The sequence below is a fragment of the Tasmannia lanceolata genome, unplaced genomic scaffold, assembly GCF_043159265.1.
Source record: "Tasmannia lanceolata isolate RefF3 unplaced genomic scaffold, GAP_Taslan_0.1 ptg000015l, whole genome shotgun sequence".
NCBI classification, from domain to species: Eukaryota; Viridiplantae; Streptophyta; class Magnoliopsida; order Canellales; family Winteraceae; genus Tasmannia; species Tasmannia lanceolata.
Genome location: NW_027518692.1, coordinates 24513886 through 24529898, shown reverse-complemented (window position 1 = coordinate 24529898; position 16013 = coordinate 24513886). Strand labels below are relative to the sequence as shown.

Below are 16013 nucleotides of genomic sequence, written 5' to 3'. Positions count from 1 at the left end.
AACAAAGGGGGTGAATCTATCATCTCTTTAAAATAAAATATGGTAAGAATTAACCAAGAAATCAATTTTTTTAAAAACCACATTCCAAACAGACCTGGCAAACGCGACCCGCACCCGCGGGTCGACCCGACCCACCCGCAAATTTGCGGGCACGGGTCGGGTCGGGTCGGGTCAACCCGCGGGTCACTTGGCTTTTTTAAGGGTGGTGATTTTGTTATGCTAATCTAGTTAGATGGCTTTTTTTTTCTAATGCAAAGGATGATGATTTTGTCATGCTAATCTATTTTTCAAGGGTTTGATGCTTGAATAGGTTATGGCTAGCACCATAGGTTGATCCCAACCCTCCGATTTGAATGTTAGAGGGTTGATCACTTGATCCTAACCCTCTATAGATCGGAGGGTTAGGATCAACCTATTGAAATGATTTTTGGGGCAACACCTATTTAGCCTGTGGGCCATCTAATGGACGGTTTGGATCATGCCTCGGTGCCGGCCATACCGCCCTCATCAAAATCCAGTGATAAAATTTTCCAAAATAAACAACTGTTTGAATTTGCGGGTGACCCGCGGGCCGCGCGGGTCACCTAAATTCTGACCGACAAAAATGCGGGTCATTTCCTAACCTGACCCGTGTGACCCGCACCCGCATCACCCGCGGGTTGACCCGGCCCGACCCACCCGTTTGCCAGGTCTAATTCCAACATGAGCATAAAATTTACTAAAGATGGGAGGTAAGTTAGTCTTTCAATGATTCACAACCCATCCGTCCATCAGTTACATGATCTACTGCTTGATTTGGGATGGAACCACCATTGGGTGTAGGGGTCTAGACAATTCTCGTATTATTATTATTATTATTTTTATTTTTATTTTTTTTTTTTTTTTTTGATAACGTAGGGTGTCCCCATGCCCTTCGGGAGTAGGACTATTCCCTACGGATGCACGCAATCGCCCGTAAACCACGTGCATCGGGCAAGTCCGGGTGGGATTCGATCACTGGTCTCCAGGGAGCATACCCGAGACTTATGCCGAAGAGCCATCCCATTGACAATTTTTCCATCATGTAATCACCTACCACCAAAATAAAGTAGTGCGTCCGTGATGTTACACCGGCAAATGTTTGACACATGTGACAAGATTAGGGTTCGAATATACAATGAAACTCCACCTACTTTCTAGTAGACTAAAGATTAATATATCGACCACATTGGCTACAAGTCACCAAAGTGCGTTTAATAAGCCTAGACTAGAAGCCTATTAAATGCACTCGGGTGACTTGTAGCCACTGGGAGCTCATTTTTGCAAGGACGCCCTTCAATTTAGCATACCGCTATTAAGGAGCAAGTTCGCAGCTCACTTTTGCATGAGAGAGCAGATAAAAAAAGGAAGGCCTAGTACATGAGGCTCCTGCCATTGCGGGGTCTGGGAAGGACTGTCTCTCCTGCAAAAGTGAGCCGCGAAATGGCTTTTCGCAAAAATGGCTAGCAAATCCATACTGCTCCTGTTTTCATAGTTGGCATTTAGTTATTCATTTAATTCATTCTATAGTTGGCTCTCTTTTCTCTTAAAAAAAGAGGGCCACAAAATATGATTCTCTATTCGCCTACTCCCTTTCTCACTACTCCATAGATTTAATAGATCTTTGGAAGTTATTAAGTGGATTGGTAGGGAGATTTTGGTTCATAATAGTCTACGTGCATATGAGTGAATATATAAAAAGGGATTTGCTAGCAGGCATTTCGCGGATGGTCCGTTGCATCTTACAGCAGCCACCTTGTGAATGAAGACAAAATCTGCTGGAAAGTGAGGCTATGTGGCTGCTTTCAGATGCAACATACCCTCCGCGAATTGCCTTTTGCGATGGACGCTATCAAATCCCATATAAGAAAGTAGGACAGAAGTCACTACGAACCTAGCGAATAGGAGGGAGCTGAGAATTGCATTTCACCCTAAGTGAGGCTCCCTTCTTACTTGCTTCAAGCTACATTACAGAGCTGAAAGTGTCCCTCACACTAATTAGAGAAGCTTCGCATATATTGGTCGTCATGTAAAATTCATTCTACATTCCTTTCCCCAAGAAATTTTCCAAATGATAGCTTTTGGGGTTCGTTTCGATGCACTTAATATAAGTCTCGCAGGAAAAGAAAATAGATTTACATTTCTCTACTTCCCTTTTTCTCCTTGTTTGTGGTTGGAGAGGAAACATTCCGGTCGTTTCATATCAGTTGTTGAAAATTTAAAACCACGGTCCCAAGTAGACCATTGACACAACCAAAATCTAATCCAATTGGACATAGGCCCAAGCTGTGACTTCCAAAGTAGAACCAAAATCTAACCCAATTGGGCATAGACCCAAGTTGTGACTTCCAAAGTACGCACTTAGCTTGCAATTGATTAAACAGTTGACCTAATATTAGGTTAGTTTATCTTGATCATACAGGACTAATTTCATGCATGAGATTAGTGGCGGTGAGAGCATTTGCATTTTTTTCATCAATAAGAAAAGTCAAATCGTGCAACGTTAAAAGGCTTTAGATTAACTGAGAGAAGATCATTGGGTGGCTGAGGTGAAGGCCAAGCCCAACTAGTTAAACAAGAGACTACACCAAACTACTTGATAAGGTTACTTGTCTGTGACTCACTGACTCTGAGCACAGTTCTATAGAAATCTGCAAGTTGACAACATGCTACATTAAGCTACTTGGTAACGGCAGTTGTTTGTGCACAGTGCCAGAGAACTTTGCAAGTTGATAAGATACTACACTGAGGCGCTGTTCGTTTCTGAATGTTGCGGCCGATTGAGGACCCCAAATCACTTTGGGGCCTACAATTTTTTTTTTTAAAAAATGTGTTTGGAAAGGGGAATCTTGGATTTTAGAGCTCAATGGGATAGAGTTGTAAAAACCCTTTTTTGGGGCCTACAATTAGTTGCAACAATCTGCAACGAACAGAGCAACTTAAAGGAGGACCCAAGGTTGGTTTAGGGGCCCAACTAGCAGCTTGGAAGTCTACACACATTGGATTTACAGAATTCTAGTGCTTACAAGTCAGTAGCACTCTAAACAGGATTTTTCTGGGTCTTGTTTCCAGAGTGTAATATTCCTACATCCATGAAAGATTGGGATAAAAGAAGAGCAGTAAATGTAGCTACATTGAAGATTCAAATGTAAAATGCAAATGAGGAGCTTACCCTGATGACATTACACGGCAATCAGCCAAAATGGTGAATGCTGCCACCGTGCAGCCCCCGCCCAGCACACATTAGCTCCTCAGAGACCTCCCCTTCACTAGATCATCCAGAAATTCATGTAAAATATATGGATATGCATATAACACACAAAGTGAATTGATTCATTTAAGAGCATCACAGGATCATATAATTGGTTTCAAGTCAAAACTGGTAATATGGTCTCAAAAACAGATAATTAAACATTGCAAAGTGGGAAAAAAAAGGAAGGATCAATCTTCTTCTTCGGCCTCGTTCTCGGCAATGTTGAAATAACGCAGCTCATACATGTTTCGATCTTTGTTGGAAGCAATGACTCGCAGCCAATCCCTCACATTATGCTTCTTAAGGTACTTCTTGGTTAGGTATTTCAAGTACCTGGAACATCACCACAAAAACAAAATGATTAAGAAATGTGGACATTGTGAAATAGCCAGAGAGTTAGTATGGCTGTGATTACACACTTGCACCAAACTGAAAATGCAGTGGACATTGTGAAAAAGCAAGTACATAAAGTGAAAGAAAAAAGGCATTATCATGCATTGCCTCTCTCTTTTTTTTGTTTTGACTTTTGAATGGATCCTCCATTGTCTCCTATGTTAGCAAAATATATTACAGCCAAAAAAAGACTATTTGGCCTGAAGAAAGGAGAGTGACAAAAAGACAGCAGGTGCAAAGTGCGTGATTAATATGGTCCTGAGCATAAGAATTGTTGTAAAAAAAAGTTGCATTAACTTAGTATTTTGCTTTCGATTTGGGCTCTTATAATATGGATTCCCAATCTTAGTAACTTATAATCATTACATTTTGGAAAAAACATGGGCATGGTTGAGAGCACCAATCATTTATTATCATTAAAAAAAAAACATCAATCATTTATTAATTGGAATAATTTGAATAGATCATGAAAGTTTGAATTGACATAACATTAAACCAGTTAGCCTAGTGCTATAAAGAATTTCCAATTATGAAGAAGATTTATCAAAAAACAAGAAGAAACAAACAATGTCCAGACCAAGATGGTCACAAGAAGTAAGAAACAAAACTGCAACACATCAAACTCAAACAGCGTCATCTAAAAGAGAAATAAAGAAAGAAATAATCAACACTCATTCATCTAGAACACTGCTGGAGCCAACGAATACTCATCAGAATTTACCATCTTTTATCGCCATCATTGCACGATGGACAGCAATCCAATTCGTTGACTTTTATCCCCAACTGAAAGCTTCTTTAGCGCCCTCCAACACATCTCATCACACCACCAAGTGATAATAAGGAATAAAATTGCTTCTTAATTGTACTTCCAGCTACCTTTTATGAATCTAGAAATAAAACATAACATGAATAGAAGCCCCGATCAAATGTAATTTCGCACACACCTATCTCGTATAAAAGTAGCAATAAAACAGAACACATCTATTGATCACGAACTTTCATTCAAGGGTTCTTACAACTCTATGGCATTGAGCCCTAAAATCCAAGATTCCCCTTTCCAAACACATTTTTCCCCAAATGGAAACCAATCCTATTTTCCCCCAAAAGCTTGCCCACAAAACATGGGATTTCAATCAAACAACCACAAATCCCTTGAATCATACCCATTTTGCAAACCTCCCTTCCCTCCAAGCATGAAGACTGTTTAAAACTAAAAAATTCCTCAAATTTCTTGCCCTAAATGCCCATTTACAGACCAAAAAACATCAAATCCGGCCACATTCTCAATCACCGCAATAAATTCCAACATTACCTTGCTTTTATACCATATCAATTTTGAAATCATGCCAAAATCCGATTTTTAAACCCTTATTGATTCATCAAAAAATAGCATTTTCCCCCTTTTCACTATAAATAAACCACCCCACAACCTCCTTAAGCATGAAAAACTCAAGGCAAAAGCCACTACAGGCTCTCCTCTCTTGAGCTCTCTTGCATTTCTCCATTTTCTTTATTTTTCTCCATTTTTTCTTTATCATACCGGGGCATCAAGATTAAGAAGTCTGTCAGTCTTCAAACATCCCCACTCAGCCTTCACCTCAATCTCCACTCCTTGTCATCCCAGATGTTCATCCCTTAGAAGAGAAGGACTGAATTCGATTGTCTTTATTCATTTACCTTGTTTATGATTGTATTTGCAGTTTATTTTAAGCTTAGATTTTGCATAACAATCTACCATAATTCTGCTTCTTTTACAAATCACCCATATCAAGATATATCTAAGTTTTATCCACCAAATTTAGTTTCATCTAACCCCATTTAGCCTTTACATGCATGTATATCTGAGTTCTCTTGCTTCAGATCAGCATTTCAAAGCTACAGTATCTTGTTATTTGAGAAAGAATAAATCAGCCCAAATTTATGCTATTTTGTTATAAACCATTTGATTAATTTCTTTGTTTTATTGCAAGCATCGTATTTGCAGACTTCGACCTATTGATCACAAAATCAGTCTATTACTTACTGTTTTTTTTTTAATTTAATCACGGCCTAATAAGAATAATTAATTGTCAAATACATTCATTTCCACTTTTCCAGCGTATATTTAAAGGGTTTAGGATTCTGATTTCCAATTGCACCCTGTTTAATAGTCATATATTGTGTATTTTATACACAACATATTGTCAATCTGATCTTTTAAATTTATTACACCGTCAATATTTGTGTATCTTGTGGTACTGACACATCATATGCAATTTTACAACTCAAAACTTTGATCGCTAAGTAAATCAGTCCTGAAACTCAAGTTGTTATACAGATGTAATTGAACTTGGCTTGTCTGTACCTTATTTGGTCTTTGGATCTGATTATACCTTGTGTTTAAAGGAAAAGATATGTAAATTCCCATATTAATATCATTATTATAGAACTCTACAAATCAGCTACCAAGTCTGTTGTGCCATTTTAGGCCCGGGCCATTTTAGTTGAAGCCTTTGGGACTTAAAAAACATTGGATTACATACTCTGTTTATAAGTTACAAATCCTCGTATATGCTTTAGAAGTCTAAGTTTAAAACACTAAAAGTATTTCACTCCTAGAGTAGTATTATACTCACCCATTTGTATAAATCCAAGATAATGAACTTGTAAATCCTATTGAAGCTGGTAGCTTCAGCTGACAATTTTAAGTGCATCCACCCAACACGCCTGGCTCATGACTCAACCTTGATAATTGGATTCAAATTTGAAATCCCCCCTTTACTGTTACTTCCAAGTTTGAATCTTCAACATTTAATTATAACTAGTATTCAAAATTTAAAAATTTAACTCCTTCTCAACTACTTACGTTTTAATTCATCACTACGGTACGAGGTAACAACGTGCAACCAAAGGAATTTCTGGTACGTAACCAGCATTTGGAAGAAAACAACGGGTAAGGCTTAGATTCCAAAAAACTTTAGATTTCCGCACAGTGATGATCAATTTTAGGAATCAATAACAATAACAATAACATATTCACCCAGGTGAGCCTAGCCACTTTGGAGAAGATAAACTCCAATATTGTGCTTCGAGCAATGTCAATCATGGTATTATAAAAACTAGCATCCATCGCTTAGCTAGAATCGTTCTTTTTCCTTATACAGATAGATTAGTCTCTGAACTTTATCCTAAACGGCAGGTTCCAATATTGCTGCAATCCAATATATCATTTAGCCCAGTTCCTGGACATGTCAATAGGATCTTTGGGTTGTTCCAATTTTATTTTATTTTTATCTATAATAACATCTTTGGGTTGTTCCAATTTAGAAACAGTTGTTCTCGACTCGACCCATCTGAAACCAGACACAACCATAGCTATTGACTCGATTCCAAACTCAGTTTGACACTTTGACCCGGTCCGGGTCAGCTCTGTCCGAGTTCGAACCAACCATACTAACATCAATCTGTTCGACCAAAAGCCTAAAAGAACCACAACATCCACAACATCTATGCACAAAATCCAACAATAACAGATACCCAGAGAACCCAAAAAAGAAAAAGAAAATGCATGAACCAAAATGAGATGGGTAAGTGTAATTTTGTTCTCATATACCTTTTGGAGATGGGGTTTTCAGAGGTGACTGAGATCTTGTCCTTAGTGCGGGATATAGTGATTGAATCTCCGAGGGCTCCAGCCTTGCCACCAACTTTGATCCTTTCTTGTAAGAATTTTTCCAATGAGGCGATATCCATGATCTTGTCCTCCACGGGCTTTGCGCAGTCGATTGTGAAGCTCGAACCCTTCTTCTTACCGCCCTTTGGAGCACTGCCTCGACTCATTTTCACTTTTTTTGGCTCTCTCTCTTTCTCTCTGCTCCGTACCCGCGGTAGCAACAAAACCCTAACCCTACTCTTCCAATTCAACGGATGTGGAGGGTATTTATAGGGAAATGATATCCACACCTCATTAGTTGAAAATAGCACGTCTCTCTTTAGGGCGATGATATTGTCACCCCCCCTAAATTACGCATTCGCTCCCCTTTTGGCTTGATTTGACGTAAAAAAGCATTAATAAGGGGGGCGAATGCGTACGCAGGGGGGGTGACAATATCATCGCCCCTCTCTTTATTATGATTCTCTTGTTTTCATTAGCTCTTTAGACTCGTAGGGGTGCAACTGAGTTTGCGAAAAGAGCGGGGGGCGGGGCCGGGGAGGGGAGGGGAGGGTGTTGGTTGGAAATTGGGTCAGGTCGAATGGCCTTCAGCATGACCCGACCTGACCCGAGTTTTTAAGCTTACAAAAAAAATATATATGAGGAAACTGCCAAACTTATGGTGAGCTAGCTTTCCCAATCACATGGGTCCCACATTTTGGGGAGTGATCCAAACTATTCATTTGCAAGGCCTTATCATAGATAGGGGGTGTACCAAAAATCAGCTCCATAGGATCATCCTAACCCCTCCATTTGTGGAGGACAAAAATGGGGCAGATTTGTGTCTGTCCAATTTTGTCCTCCACAAATGGAGAGGTTAGGATGATCCTATGGAACTGATTTTTAGTACACCCCCCATCTATGTAAGGGACTTTCAAATGAATGCTATGGATCATCCTAACAAAGTGGGCCCCCATGTGATTGGGCAAGCTAGCTTACCATAAGTTTGGTGAGCTTAAGCTCACCAACAGTTCTCTCTCTCTCTCTCTCTCTCTCTCTCTCTCTCTCTCTCTCTCTCTCTCTCTCTATATATATATATATATATATATATATATATATATATAAAGGAATAAGATTGTACGCTCGACCGTACCTAAAGTTAGGTACGGTAGAGTGCCAAACCACATGGGTCCCACATTTTTTGTGAGCATCTAAACCATTCATTTGCAAGGCCCCATCATAGATAGGGTGCATACCAAAAATCAGCTCCATAGGATCATCCTAACCCATCCATTTGTGGAGGCCAAAATGGACAGACAGTCCACAAATCTGCCCATTTTGGCCTCCAGCTTTGGAGGGGTTATGATGATTCAATGGTGCTGATTTTTGGTATGCACCCTATCTATGATGGGGCCTTGCAAATGAATGGTTTAGATGCCCACCAAAAATGGGGGACCCATGTGATTTGGCACTCTACCGGTACCTAACTTTAGGTACGGTCGAGCGTACAATCATTTTCCTCATATATATATATATATATATATAAGAGGAAATTGTTGGTGAGCTTAAGTTTGGTGCGCTTAAGCTCCCCAATCACATGGGGGCCCACTTTTCTGTGGTGATCCAAACCATTCATTTGCAAGGCCTTATGATAGATAGGGGGTGTACCAAAAATCAGCTCCATGGGATCATCCTAACGCCTCCATTTGTGGAGGACAAAAAATGGGCAGATTTGTGTCTGTCCATTTTTGTCCTTCACAAATGGAGGGGTTAGGATGATCCTATGGAGCTGATTTTTGGTACACCCCCCATCTATGTAAGGGACTTTCAAATGAATGCTTTGGATCATCCTAACAAAGTGGGCCCCCATGTGATTGGGCGCTTAAGCTCACCATAAGTTTGGTGAGCTTAAGAGCACCAACAGTTTCCTCTATATATATATATATATATATATATATATATATATATATATATATATATATATATATATATATATATATATATATATATAAATGTCAGAGTTCCACTCCCGAAGTCAACCCGGATTGAGAAAACTCAACCCGCCCTGACCCGAGTTGCACCACTGCTTCAGAGCATCTTTAAAATGGCATGTTTGGTGGGAAGTGATGGAAAGGAAAACCTTTTCAAGATTTTACCAACGCACCGCTTTAGCAAAGTGTCACTCTAGCCACGCACGTAGTCTTTGGTTGAAGAGCAGTTTTGTCTCCTCTACCGAATGTCTATTGTTTCTAACACCACATGTGTGTTATTAGCCATCGGACCATAATGGCTTCGGACAAGGGAGTATATAGGCTAATCCCTTTATTCTAGAGCTTACTTCTGAAAACACACAACTGAATGCCCCTACAGGAAAGGAGAAGTCCTTCTTCCACTATAGCCCAAAACGATTGATTATTGGAATCGAATCTGATGGGGGTTCCATACAAAAGCAGATTCGTTAAGGGGAGGCAGCCTCCCCTTAATGACTACCTTTTAAGGGTGAGTTTTACCTGTGTCCCAACAAATGGTATTAGAGTCGTGGCGGGGTAACTCTCAAGGATGGACAAGGAAGATCTCAGTAACCCCGGTGTACTCTCCAGGATGGAGAAAAATCCTTCAATGTATATCTTGTGGTTATCAAGTTGCCGTCTCGTGGAGGGGGCGGTTGTCCATGTTGCTTTCGCGTGAAGGGGAAGATTGCTGGGGATCCACACAAAAGCAAAGGTCCCAGTTCGGAAAAGTGAATATATGTGAATGAGCTTATAAGAACTTGGGCACCCTTCCCTTAACGGTTAGCTTTTAAGAGTGAGGTCAACTTGCATCCCAACATTTTAGGTGATTGAGAAGAAGAGGAGAACATCACTTCTTCCTTGGGTTTTTAATGTCTTTTAGATAAAATATTTTTTAATGACACGATGCCTGAGTGATGGCTTTAAGGTCTATGCACGCAGAATGCAAATTACTTGATGGAGATCTACTAGAATTCGGTTAATCTTATCAAAAAATACACAAACAAGTGCCAATACAGAGATATGGAATTGTGATTAAAGATAAATGCTAACCACAAGTGATGAATCCATTCCTTCAAGTCTTGAATTCTTAGAAAAGACCACAACTACAAAAAAAAAGAGTAAAAGACGTTGCAGAAATGTTGTGACATGTTTTGAATTGGTTCTAAGATCCCTTCTCTTGATATAGTAATCTCCTTATATAGAGTCTCACAAACGGTATATGACAATTTTTTGAAGCAACAACTTCCTTTTTGAATTTTGAATAAAACCTGTCACAACTACTTGTAACTGCCACTTTAAGCTTTGAATTTCAAAGGTCACAACTACTTGTAACTTCCAATGTATATTTTGCATTTCAAAAGTCGCCATATTTGAAAATAACAAACGCCATCCATCTATTGGCGGATAACTGCTCAAAAAATTCAAAAAAGGGTGTAAACAGTTACGTCGTTTATAACTTCTTCTCTTCTTTTTTTTTTTGCATTTTTTGGTGGTGTGTGTCTCTTAAAAATCATGCCTATATAGAGGGTTTCTGTTATGTGCCCAATCGGCCGTAACGCAAATAAACAAAATAGAAAATAGAAATGAGGGGGAAAGAGGTTGATCGATGCAACCGGACCTCCTAACGGCTCGATTTGAGAGGAGCCATGACTCTCCTAGAACAAAGTCTCCTTTGTGCTATAAAATTCTTCTTTCTCCATTTCACTGAAATACAACTAATTTAATACAAACACAAAGGTAGTACACATGAACTACCAATTTTCTCACTTAAAAGACACATAAGCAACAACCAACACCCACTACCCTAAAACCCATAAACCATAACTGAATAAAAATTACAGCAATAACTAAATAAAAGCTACATCAAAATCCACCCCACATACATCATAAGAAATGCACATAACAGTTTCGACTTGTTTCTCTTATCCGGAAGCCATAGGTGTGACGTCCATGGTTTTAAATTTCGACCGAAATTTTGGGTTTCGGTAGTGAGCGACACTGAAATCACGAATACCCGAAACGTTACTTTATTTCGTCCAAAATTTCAAAATTTCGGTTGAAATTTCTTTTTTTCCGAAATTCAAAATTTCAAGAAATTTGACCAAAAATTTCAGTAATTTCGGACGAAATTTTGTAATAAATAATTTATTTTTTTTTTGTTTTTTCGTCGTATTTCGGTCTAAAATTCAATCTCAATGAGGTCCGAAACTGGTACCGAAACCGAGATTTAAAACCATGGTGTCCAAGGAGAAAAGTGCTAGAATGGGCAAGTTGTTGCCGTTATGTTTCCTCTTCACCACCCTCTTTCAATCAAACTCCAACCCCTTATATGATATAGGCGGTCCTATTGTTTTATATTAGCACCCTATTACTTCACTCTACCTTCTCTTTCTGTTGACAGGTAAACACCATCTCACAATTTTCCTTTCATTTTCTTAATTTTTCATCTTCATTTCCTTCACTGTTGCCACTTCATATTCGTGCACTTTCTCAATGAAGTAACTGAACGGAGCCTTAGGTTTTGTTTACTCGGGACAGGAAGGTTTTTTCCACATAGAAAGGGCTTGCCCCAAATAGCCATATATTTTCCTTTACTTACGGAGAAAACTATTTAAAGGGTTTGGTTCAACAAATATAAAAGAGAGAGCTTTTCAAGGGAAATCATTTCTCTTATTTGGATGCTTGATATCTATAGAAGGAAATTGAACACTTCACTGATATAGGTGATATACTATGGTCACACTGGCCAACATAGGGATGTAAACTAGCCGAGCTTGGCCAGGCTAGGCTCGGCTCGGCACGTTAAGCTCAAAAGCTAGGCTCAGCTCGGCCAGGCTCGCGAGCCTTATCGAGCTCGGGTTATATTAAGTTCACACCTCTCATCTTCCCTGGACAGCCCTATCTAGTGTAATTTGACTACTCTTTTTACACTACGAGGGGTGGTCCAAGTAACGAACGGGGTTCCAAAAAAGAAGTGACATATTTTGCTTCCCCCTTTCACTCCCTCGACAACCCTTTTAGTGTATATATTAATATATAATATATATATTTAAATATATTAAATTCTTAACGAGCCGAGCCGAGCCGAGCCTGGCCTAGCTCGGGCTCAGCTCGTTAAGCTTAACGAGCTTGGCCAGCAATTGACACCCTTATACCAACATATATGCTAATGAGTTTTATATTAGTGGGCCCTACATAGAGGGCCTATTGCCCAAAAAAAGATAATGAACCCTACATGTATACTTGTAATTTAAGATGACATTTATTTAAAAACTTAATCCTAAATTTAAGAAGGGTATTTTGGTATAATCCATCATCGTCTTTATTTCCAGGTAGGAGTCATGTTTTGAAAATATTTTCCTTAAAAATAAAGATACTTACAGGAAAAAAACAAAAAGGGTGGAAATATAGTTTTACTTTAATGAAGTAAGGAGACGAAGAAGAACTTTAAAAAGGTAACGAGTAAAATACAAAAAAACATTTCACAGCTCGCCACATAAATACAATACAATTTCCTTGTCACTTACTCACTTATGTTGTTTGTTGAGCGACAAACCAATAAAGGATCGTAGATACTAGAAAGACTCACGGACAGTGAAGTCAAATTCATTCAAAACCTACCCATTTGTTTCTTGAGGCATGCTGGATATCAAGGGCATAAGGATCATCCGATCAATGTGTTCTCAATAGCATTTGGCCAGATTTATGCTGCCATTACTATCAATAGTTCCGATCATGTTAACTAGGCAGTATTGGGCCCAATACATGTATTTTACTAGGGAATTGCTAGTGTCCATCGCATAAGGCTTTTCGCAGCTGGTCTGTTGTTGCATGTCAAACCAGCCACCTCGTGAATGAAGACATACACTAGCAAATCCCTTTTTACTAATAGTGTAAAAGGTGGCTGGTTTGACATGCAACAGACCAGCTGCGAAAACTCTTAAGCGATGGACGCTAGCAAATCCCCTTTTACTAATAGTGTAAAAGTGATTTTCTTAAGAATTTTCTTTTCTAATTAGTTGTTAAAAGCTATGCGAGGTTTTAATAACTATCAATTGTCGATCAAAATAGTGTTTAATAAAACTAAAAAGGGAAATGATATCCCCCCGCCCCCCCTCTCCCTCTCCGGGTGAACGGTTTTTGTGAGAATGGTTCACTGCTTGAGGATAAATTCACCCCTTTTAATGTTTTTATTTGCCTTTAAAACTTACCGGATAACGTTAGGAGGGGGGGGGGGGGGGGGGGGCTTTTATCCGTGGTGCTGGTGGGGGGATCATTCCCCAATGAAAAATGTCATTATAAAAAACGGATGGTGGATGTCATTTCTTGTTTGGATGCACCAAAAAGTGGGAAAATGAAAGAAAGCATACATTTTCCATTTCCTCCGACTATTTAGCTGCTATTTACTATCCACGGTCAGTCATTGTCCAGTGTAAATTTCCCAATTGCAAGCTATTTTGCAATGTTTGACTTTCCTCTCGTAAAAGAAAAAAGGGAAAATATAGAAATGGGAATCCATATTTCTTTCATTCTACTACTACATTACGGCATCCAAACAGACCCTAATTTTTTATTGTTGTCTTTTGGTTGGCTTCACCTTTATGTTTCCAGATAAATTATATGATGCTCGACCGTCAAGTCACGTGAAGGTGGTACTTCAAAAGTACCGCGCTTGATATTTGATCCAACAGCAGCATCTTAAAAAGTGGGGTGCTAGCAGCATCTTAAAATGTGGGCTGCCGTTGGATCAAATATCAAGGGCGGTACCGTTTTGACGGTACTTGATGGTCGGCGACCATGTAAAATCTCATGTTTCCAATCACAAGACATATCATTATCTCCTTTTTAATCCGATGTGGCACTTTACTAGACATTACTTATTGTAGTGTATTTACTTTAGAGAGAGAGAGAGAGATTGATTTTATTTTAAATTAAAGATCTCTCAATTATTTTGATATAAACACCACTTCCCTTTGTTTATATAAAAACCTTGATAGGACAACTATAACTCTATGAGTCCTTAATTCATCACCTTGTTTAGGGTTCCTTCAACGGTCTTGACTGCACATACATGTCCCCTAAAATTACCATTTACCATTGATGAATATTAAACTTAAGGGTACCCCCAGTAGAAAGCTCATCACAAGCCCCCCCCCCCCCCCATTGAACAATCTCACCAAATTGCATTTATTGTTTGGATGACTGACCGTGGATGTCATTTCTTGTTTGGATGCACCAAAAAGTGGGAAAATGAAAGAAAGCATACATTTTCCATTTCCTCCGACTATTTAGCTGCTATTTACTATCCACGGTCAGTCATTGTCCAGTGTAAATTTCCCAATTGCAAGCTATTTTGCAATGTTTGACTTTCCTCTCGTAAAAGAAAAAAGGGAAAATATAGAAATGGGAATCCATATTTCTTTCATTCTACTACTACATTACGGCATCCAAACAGACCCTAATTTTTTATTGTTGTCTTTTGGTTGGCTTCACCTTTATGTTTCCAGATAAATTATATGATGCTCGACCGTCAAGTCACGTGAAGGTGGTACTTCAAAAGTACCGCCCTTGATATTTGATCCAACAGCAGCATCTTAAAAAGTGGGGTGCTAGCAGCATCTTAAAATGTGGGCTGCCGTTGGATCAAATATCAAGGGCGGCACCGTTTTGACGGTACTTGATGGTCGGCGACCATGTAAAATCTCATGTTTCCAATCACAAGACATATCATTATCTCCTTTTTAATCCGATGTGGCACTTTACTAGACATTACTTATTGTAGTGTATTTACTTTAGAGAGAGAGAGAGAGAGATTGATTTTATTTTAAATTAAAGATCTCTCAATTATTTTGATATAAACACCACTTCCCTTTGTTTATATAAAAACCTTGATAGGACAACTATAACTCTATGAGTCCTTAATTCATCACCTTGTTTAGGGTTCCTTCAACGGTCTTGACTGCACATACATGTCCCCTAAAATTACCATTTACCATTGATGAATATTAAACTTAAGGGTACCCCCAGTAGAAAGCTCATCACAAGGCCCCCCCCCCCCCCCCCCATTGAACAATCTCACCAAATTGCATTTATTTTTCCTTTAATTTGATATTTTTTCTATGGCATTATAAATGCACTTCGGTGAGATGGTCCAACGGGGCACCCTTGTAGCTGGTTTTTGTAGCATTCTCTTATAATTATAATAATATAATAAGGCTCTCCTTGAATCCATGTGAACATAGGATCTCTCTCTCTGCTGTTTAGGCCCCACCATACATGTGGCACATGTGACCTTATTGAAATTAGCTGCTAAAGCATCAAGTTGCAACTTGATCAGTTCAGTCCCACATGTGACTTGTGATTAATATTTGAGCCCACTATCAGACTATCTATGGCATATGGGCCCATGGCGAATGGGTGATAAGATCGAACCTCCAAATCATGGAGTAACGGTCAGCATCCAATGGTGAAAATCCTAAAACCCACTTCTCATCCACGGCTATGGATCATCTTTCCACCATATTCATTGTGGGCCCATGGCTAATATCTCCCTACACGTGTCCTGCGTGTACGATGTGGACCGCAATCAAAGAAAAGTAGTAGATCACTGTCTCAACGTCCTTCTCATTTCTCACCGCATAACACGGGAACAGAACACAGGTGGCAAAACGGTAAAATTAAATAAAAGAAGTAGATTAAAGACCGA

The 16013-nt window shown here is 39.1% G+C and overlaps 1 protein-coding gene across 1 annotated transcript; it reads right to left on the bottom strand.

Annotated features, from left to right (window-relative positions):
- Nucleotides 1-3330: 3330 nt before the first annotated feature.
- Nucleotides 3331-7579, bottom strand: LOC143846676 (large ribosomal subunit protein eL22y-like). Its single transcript, XM_077355173.1, has 2 exons — nucleotides 7257-7579; nucleotides 3331-3604 (listed from the first exon to the last, which is right to left on the bottom strand). The coding sequence occupies exons 1-2, from the start codon at nucleotides 7481-7483 to the stop codon at nucleotides 3460-3462; spliced, it is 372 nt and encodes a 123-aa protein (XP_077211288.1). The 5' UTR covers nucleotides 7484-7579; the 3' UTR covers nucleotides 3331-3459.
- Between the last annotated feature and the right edge of the window lie 8434 nt (nucleotides 7580-16013).

Excerpts from the sequence above, each read along its gene's own strand:
- LOC143846676 (XM_077355173.1), bottom strand. The coding sequence starts at position 7,483 with ATGAGTCGAGGCAGTGCTCCAAAGGGCGGTAAGAAGAAGGGTTCGAGC. Across the intron at positions 3,605-7,256 it reads GAAAACCCCATCTCCAAAAG|GTACTTGAAATACCTAACCA; the intron begins GTATATGAGAAC and ends GTGATGTTCCAG.